The 8,899-nt window shown below is 35.6% G+C and overlaps 1 protein-coding gene across 1 annotated transcript; it reads left to right on the forward strand.

The window, feature by feature from the left end:
• The first annotated feature begins 687 nt into the window (after positions 1-687).
• eevs (2-epi-5-epi-valiolone synthase) lies at positions 688-8,694 on the forward strand. Its single transcript, XM_079884509.1, has 5 exons — positions 688-979; positions 2,276-2,909; positions 5,503-5,739; positions 7,019-7,271; positions 8,066-8,694. Exons 1-5 carry the CDS (start codon positions 738-740, stop codon positions 8,149-8,151), a joined length of 1,452 nt encoding a protein of 483 aa, XP_079740635.1. The 5' UTR covers positions 688-737; the 3' UTR covers positions 8,152-8,694.
• The last annotated feature ends 205 nt before the right edge of the window (positions 8,695-8,899 follow it).

Consider the following 8,899-nt stretch of genomic DNA (forward strand, 5'->3'; position numbering starts at 1 on the left):
GACTGAGGTCTACCTTGCTTAAGTGTGCACGTGGTTGCTTATCAAACAGAGTCAAACCTGTTAAACCTGCTTAACTTTATGCCATGACTTCAACAGGATCTTTTCCTGATCTTCCTTATGTTATTCCTTGTTTTAGTTGAATTTAAGATCATTCATAATTTTCTTATTTGTTTGTGTGCGCCAGAAAACTGTCGAATAACTGGGATAAAAAAGAGGATGCGTAAACCTTATGATCGTTCTCCATGCATATTACGCAATGACAGAAACAAAGCATCATCTAATGAAAGTCATCGCCTTCTCTGAACACTGATATTGACAGTCCTCGAAATCCATGAATACACCTCACATTATGCCCAATGACTTTATTTATCATTAGAAATAAAAGACTCATAATTCCCATTTATTTATTTTTATTTATTTATTTATTTTATTTTTTTGTGAGACATAGCCTATAAGTTTTTTTTTTTTTTTGATCAACTATAATCTAATGTAGCATGAAAATGACTTTTATCATTTACATAACTTTCCAGTTAGCTCTCATAACGTTTCGACATATTTCATAATCCAACCGAGCTTCGGGGCATTTGGTGCACGTGTGGTCATCATCATATGTAACTGATCGTAGCGAACGTGAGTTGTGTAAGTTCAAAGTCTGCGAGACATCACGGTTTTGGAGAGAGAGAATATTTCATAAGTTGTCCTCGCAAGCTCCTCCCTGATTCCTGCTGTTACACCCCATGCCATTATATATCGACTCTTCAAATATGGAGACACCTGATGAACCTTTAACAGTTAATGCACCTGAAATTCGGCAGTCAGCGGTTCCTTGGCACTCATCCTTGGAGACTTCGACGATGGAAAAACTCAACAAACAGAAGGAAACCGTATTCAGCCTGGTGCAGGTGAAGGGGACGTGGAAACGCAAAGCAGGTCAAAATGTGAAGCAAGGAATAAAAGGACGAGTTTCAGCTGCTAAAATGTGCGTATAAATCAATAAGTATTCTGAACATTTACAGAAACACTTATACTGTTTTATTTATAAAAATGTTGCCAGGTGTGCTTTATGTGTATCTTCTCAATGATGTTTTATTCAAGTCAAAGGTTGAATCAACTTACATTAGGGTCAGAATTTCATCACGTCCTAATAACTCCTACTGTCCTGAGAAACTGCACCCACCTACCTTTTTTTTTTTTTTGACTCACTTAGAAAACATCAAAAGATACATTAATTCTTTTTTAGGGTACAGCAGGTAATGTTTGTAAGAATAGTGCAGGTAAGGATGTTTTTTTTTATCTGATTTTAAATTGTATTATGATTATATTATGTATTAAAAATATTTCTATATTTACAACAAAGTAAAGAGTTGAGTAAAAAATGTATGTTAAAGACCTATTTTCCTGGTTAATTGTGATTACTTTTGGCATTTCATAACATTTAATGTAGGCTACAGTATTTTATAACAACACCTGTATCGTTATGCTATTAGAAAATGGACATACGATAGAGCTACAATTTTAGTTCATACATATTTCTCTTTACTTCACACTAAGTCTCCATTAAACAGGAGGATTCAAATACAGCCTCTGTTTGCATATCCACTACTTATGCAAAGCAGGTTCTGGTGGTTCATGTTACACAGTGTTTAGGAGAAAACTTCATCCAAGGTGTCTTTTACACCTAAATATTTGAAAGATATTACAAAATATATAACGTTTTTCAGACAAATAGATAGATTTAGAGAAATCTGCAAACAACATGCTGAAAGGGCAAGGGTGAAAGGCCATAACTGGTTACGCGAATATGGGTAACATTTGACAAATTAAAATGTAAAAATAGTTATTACTTTTAGATTACCACTGTCAAATTGATTAATCGCATCAAACATAAGTTTGTTTATATAATATATGTGTGTATATAGATGAATATATTATTTATATATAAATTGCATACATGTATAAATGTGTGTGCACATCTGTGTGTGTGTGTGTATATATATACATGCATATATACACACACACACACATATATATATATATATATCACACATATATAAGCACAAACTTGTATGTCAGAAGTGATTAATCGCGATTAATCGATTTGACAGCACTGGTTTAGTATATTCTTGACCTGAAAACAATAGAAGGGTTAAATGAACTTTTTACAAGTATTTTTACAGTATGGTAGCACCACTTTTTTGCAATATATTCAATTTGACATCTTTTTTTTAAATCAAAAACAAGCTACAAAATGAGTTATGAGCTTTATATGTTGCAGTTACGAAAGCACCTCCTCTAGTGGCACCACCTGGACAGTGGTCACCCCCATCACCTTCACATATACAGTTACTCAGACCAAAAATCTTCTTGACCCCAGCAATGACACTCTGCTTTTGGGCCACATCAGAGACACTGAGCAGCTTGAGGCCGTACGGTCCAGCACCAAGCCCTTAAAACGCTTCATAGTCATGGATGAGGTAGTGTACAATCTCTATGGTTCTCAGGTCACCGACTACCTCAAGGCCAGACACGTCCTGTACCGGATCCTGCCCCTGCCCACGACGGAGGAGAACAAGTCCATGGAAATGGCTCTGAAGATCCTGGAGGAAGTTCACCAGTTTGGTATCGACCGGCGCACGGAGCCCATCATTGCCATCGGTGGTGGGGTCTGCCTGGATATCGTGGGTCTCGCAGCGTCCCTCTACAGAAGGCGCACTCCATACATTCGTGTTCCCACCACTCTTCTGTCCTACATAGATGCTAGTGTCGGAGCAAAGACGGGCGTGAATTTTGCAAACTGCAAGAATAAGCTAGGCACCTACATCGCACCTGTCGCTGCATTCTTGGACCGGTCGTTTATACAGACAATTCCTCGCAGGCACATATCTAATGGTCTTGCAGAAATGCTGAAGGTACAATAAAAGTTTGTTGTTTTTCACTATATTTATTATTTCAGTTTTTAGAAAAGTTTCTCAATACTAAGGTCACCTTTTTAAACGCTCATTGCTTTCTCACAAAATGCACTCAATTACTATTTCTATCAAATTACATGAATTGTTTTCTCACAACATAATACAAAACTGAACAAGACAGCAATTTTGGTAGCACTTTATTTTACAGTCCAGTTCCCCATGTACATGCTATGTACTTATTATAGTTATTACAATTACTGGGTAATAGATACTAACCCTGAACCTAAACCTAACCCATGTAGTTACCCTTTTCTTAGGCAAGTACACTGTAAGTACTCGTAAGTGCACATACTGTAATTATTAGGGGCCAAGCACCGAAGGTTTCTTCTTCTTCTTCTTCTTCTTCTTCTTCTTCTTCTTCTTCTTCTTCCGCTCTGGGAGTCTATGGCAGCCCATAGAACCGCTTGCGGGAAAGTTATGAAATTTGGCACACTGGTAGAGGACGGTCTGAAAAGTCACCATAGCAAATTTGGTGTCTTAAAACCAATCCCTCTAGCGCCACCAACTGTCCAAAGTTGCACTCATTTTTATGCTAATAACTTTTGAACCGTAAGGCCAATCAACAAAATTCTTTTTTCCTCTGATTCCTGAGCTCATGACGATTCGATTGCACCCTTCCGTCATAAAAATATGGCCGCCATTTTGAATTTTTCGAAAAACCTACATTTTCGAACTCGTCCTAGACGGTTTGTCCGATTTGCACGAAAATTGAACCAGATCATCTTCAGGCAGTGCTGACAAAAGTTATGGAATTTAAATTGATTCGTCAAACCGTTTTCGATAAACGCTCGAACAAATTTTATGTTGCGCTTGCAAAAACAGTCGTAAGGCTGTATCTCCGCAACGGTTTATCATATTCAGACCAAACTTGGTACATGTACTCACAAGCATGACCTGAGGCTACATGCTGCGTTTCGGCACAGCACCACCTACTGGTCCGGAGATATGAAAAATGGCTATTTAATAACTTCTGAACAGTTTGTCCAAAAATCATAAAATTGGTCTCGTTAATCGCAACTTGCCGAGTCGACTGATATCCAATTTTACCATATCGGCCATTTTGACTGTCGGCCATTTTGAATTTTGTTCTAAAATGCTGTATTTTAAGAACGCATGAATGGATTGTTACGAAACTTGGTATGGGTCATCAGCACAATGTCCTGAAGAAGCATGAGAATTTTCGAAACAGCGCAACCTAGTGGTGAATGTTTTTTTTCAAATGCTTATAACTTTGGGTGTGGTCGACTTATTTTCACGAGACTCATCTAATTAGACTCCTGAATCCTTGCCGAGTCCTACGATACCAAACATGCTAGGTTTCGCCTTAGGGTTTGTGTAGCGTTGTGATTTAGCGCTTAAAAAACATTTGGCTATATCTTCGAAACCGCTAGTCCGATCGAGACGAAACCACCGTCAGAACTTTGGAAACATAGGTCGATAGTTAAACATCTATGCCCAAATGTGAAAATATTGATAGTAAGGGGTAGTAAAATCCAATCAAAGTCATGTGTCAGTCATTTTTTACGTGTTTTTTCATATAAATGTCTATAACTCCGAAGCGAATTGAGATATTTTCACCAAAATTGACACACATATGTATAGGCTCACTCTGAGGACACATAAAAAAATGGTGGGACTGAGCCTCTTGGTGGTGCTATAATAGAACAAAACATGAAATACCCATTGACTTCAATACAGTTTTGTGAAATAAAATGCTATACTAAACAAATACATTGGTGTAATATTACGAAACTCAGAATGTGCCATCAGCACCATCCCCTGAAGGTACTCAAAATATTTCGAGACAGCACCACCTAGTGGTCAAAAGTTATAACAAAATGTCCAAAACTGCTAATAACTTTTGAATAAATCTGTCTATTGTAATGCCACTGGTCTTAATAGATTCCATGGCTCAAGACAAGAGCATAGATACCAAGTTTTCCTTATTTGGCTGAACTTCCTGTCCGCCATCTTGATTTTCATCCAAAACCTACTTTTTCGAACTCCTCCTAGACCGTTTGTCTGATTTTCACCAAAATCGAATCGTGTCATCTCCAGACCGTGCCGACTAAAAGTTAAGGATTTCGTGTCGATAGACGAAACCGTTTTCGTATAGGGCAGCAGCAAATTTGAGGCATGATGCCAAAAGCACTATTCAGGCTTTATCTCTGCAATGCCTTAAATGCTTTATCTATTGTCTTTTTTTGCGCTTGGCCCCAGTAATGGCTGCTTGCAGCTATATTTATTATTGGTATACTTCTACCTGTTGTTAGTGTTTTAGGTCATTGTTTTTGTGAGTGAGAAAGTGTGTTTGTTGGGTGACAACCTTGGTGTTTTGGAAAAACGACTTGATTTGAGAGATGTTTTGGTACTTTTAGTGCATTTTGAATGTGAAATGAACTGCTCTGCATTTTAATTAGCCATGAACTGATCTAGTTTTAAGAAAAGTCACCAACCTAAGTATTGAGAAATATGTCCTAGCAACTGTATTTGTCAAACAGATTTTAATTCATTTATATTTATATTGTTGTAGATGGCTCTCATGAAGCACAGAGGGCTGTTTGAACTTCTGGAAACGCAGGGACAGTTCCTGTTAGACTCAAAGTTCCAGTCTGCTAAGGTTTTAGAAGACGACTGCATTGACCCGGCTTCTGTTTCCACGCGTGTCGCTATAGAAACCATGTTGGAAGAATTAGCTCCAAACCTGTGGGAGGATGATCTTGACAGACTGGTCGACTTCGGTCACCTGATCAGCCCAGAACTAGAGATGGTATCTTTACTTCTTCGACTGCGCATTCTACTATTTTCAAAGGGTTGGGTGGGGTTATAAATGAAAGGCTTGCACTCATGATTACCGTACTCTGTTTCGCCTTAAGGCTTTCAATATTATTTTCTTTTGTGAGAGTCTGAAAACCGTTCTAAGATTGGATGCAGTTTTTCCACATTAAAGTACATGAGACTGTTCCTTACAAAAAATAAGTATCTTTCATGTTCATTTTATGAAGTATATTTTTAAGTATACTTTATGTATACTAATATCAATGTACTAGAAGTATAACTTGTAATTGTAGTGTGTCAATACTACTTGGGACTAAGTTGACCCACTTTTTAGTCTATAAAAGTTTACTTTTAAGTGAACTTTGAGTACACAAGAAGTTGACTAAGTCAAACTAAGTTTTTCATTTGTACAGCAACTATATTACAAGTGAACTTGTAGATATACTGATAGTTTACTAGTAAAATCCTAGCACATTTTTTAGTTTATGAAAGTACACTTTCCTACACAGTTTACTATTTATTAATATATTATTTTTGCACTTTAAGAATACTACTATATTCCTATTTAGGTATTAATTTTTTACACGTATACTATTTATATATAACATTACCTTTAACTGTACTTTTAACCCTTTCATTTTAAAAACTTTTTTATTCTAGCTTCATGCATCATTTTTAATCAACACTTGAATATGGGTAAGTTTCGTAAAAAAAAAAAAAGAAAAAGAAAAAGAAGAAGCAACATTTTAAATAAAAAGCTGCGAAAATCGTCCGAATCGGTTCAGAACGATGATCAAAACATAGATGGCGTAGGTCAAGTATTTTTTTATTTTTTCATAAATCAATATTTTCAAAGAATGTAAGTTTATTAGACAGGATGTAAAAGTATGTGGTATTTAAGTAAAAAGTATTTAATAGGATATACTCAATCAAAAGACTAAACACAACTACAATCCATGTATACTTAGAATACTTAATTATACTTTTAAGTATATCTCGATCAAAAGATTGAGTACAAGTATCGGCCAAATATACTTAGACTTGTCTGTTAGCATGAGTCAAGTATTCTTATTTTAAGTATATTTCTGAGAAGTACATAAAAGGTGTACTGAAAGTATACGTTCTTATTTTTAGTTTAAAAGAGTATACTAAAGCACACTTGAATAAACTTCTTTTTCCTAAGGGGTGTTTCAGGCTTTGGTTTTACACATGCAAAATGCAGCAATAAATGCATGTGAAATACTTAATCATCCCCTTTTTCCATGTTTTAGAAAGTCCTACCAGCTCTACTCCATGGTGAAGCAGTGAATATTGACATGGCGTACATGGTGTATGTGGCACGTGAGATTGGGTTGCTCACAGAGGACGAGAAGTTCAGGATCGTCTGCTGCATGATGGGAATGGAGCTGCCGGTTTGGCATCAAGACTGCACTTTTGATTTGGTGCAGAAATCTCTAAGTGACAGACTACAGCATTCTGGAGGACTCGTGAGAATGCCTTTACCAACAGGCCTCGGAAGAGCAGGTAATTCATTACAACTAGTGTTAGTCGAAAACAGACTATTGTAGAGGCTGAAGCAATTTCATGTATTTTAACATTGTTTTAACAAACAAATTTTGAGTTTGAATAATTCACTAAATGAAGTTTTTACATGTATCCCTACCCATACCTGAAACTTGTATGTCAGGTAGGGATATGACTTGAAAGAAATGAAAGAAATTTCTATGAAAGAAAAGATAAAGCACCTAAGGGGAATTTTTAAGATATTGTGTAAAGTGTGTTGAATGACAACAAGACAACACTTGCAGATTATTGCTGAAGTGAAAAAAGTTATAAAATGTTACATTTATTGCTATTTTCAAATTTTATATTAAATGTATATTTTACAAAACACGTTTTACTCTGAAACTGTGAGAAAATAAAAGCCATAAGGTTGATGGTTGATGTCTAAAAAAAAAAAGAGCTTTCAGTAAGAACTTGTTTGTGCACAGTCCCAAACGTTTCCAACAGATGAAATACGTCTCCCATTCATTTCCAATGCAGTCATTTATGACTGCGAACAATACAAGTGTGACTATTTTTTTCAGGACCATTTAACCTTTTCGAATCATGTCCATGATTTTTTGTGTATTCACACAGCAAGTGCCAAAACCTTTTCCAAGTTTCGTATAATTCTGATGAAGTAAAAAATGTAATTAAAAAAAAAAAAAAAAAAAAATTTTTTAATACATTTAAGTAAAAAATGACTGAACAGCACCAGAAGGTTAAAGTAACATGATTTGGAAAAAGTAAATATTCTTTCCTCATTCCTTTCTTAGAAATCTTCAACGACACTAATGAAGACACTCTGTTCCGAGCGTATGAGAAGTGGTGTGATGAGCTCAGCACTGGTTCACTTCGATGAAGTCCCCTCACAGATCTGACACCAATGTTTACATATGGGGATCCTCTTAGCTTTAACAGTTTCTACTTGTGTACTATTCAATGACAGCTTCTATTTCTTTTTTATTTTGTATACAGAAAACATCATGTACATCATGGGCATTTAAGTGTTTTACATTTAAAACAATTGCTTTTCATTACTGTTAATGCCATTTTTGTAAATGGCCGTGAATAGAAGAAGGCTGACTTGATATGTGAAGATCTTTCTATCGTTGTGTTAAAGGGGGTTCTTTCCCACCATTTCATATTAGATAAAGGGACATTTCGGTTAATCATGAAATCATGTATTAAAACTGTAATAAAGTCTGCCTAATGTGTTTGATGTAATGCATGCAGGTTTATAATAAACAATGCACTTATTAACAACAAGACTGTTATGAAGAGAAAGATTTATGTTTGAGAGCATAGATACCATATATATGTGTGGAAAACATGACACCATTGGTTTGGTTTTCAATGAATGTATGGTTTTCTCTTGCTTTTGTCTTCATGAACCTTGAAAACAGCACTTCATGCAGGATTTTCAGTAATCATTTATCCTATAGTGTTATCAAGTCAATTAAAAATATTTTTTATATTGAAATGCATACATTAAGGATATTACAGTACTGTATATTTAAAAATGACCTAACAATGCATAGAGATTGAGAAAACTACATTTGAATCTGATAATTTGATATAAATGTTCACTCCTGTCTTCATCAATGATT

This window comes from Squalius cephalus, assembly GCF_949319135.1.
Source record: "Squalius cephalus genome assembly, chromosome: 10".
In the NCBI taxonomy this organism is placed as follows: domain Eukaryota; kingdom Metazoa; phylum Chordata; class Actinopteri; order Cypriniformes; family Leuciscidae; genus Squalius; species Squalius cephalus.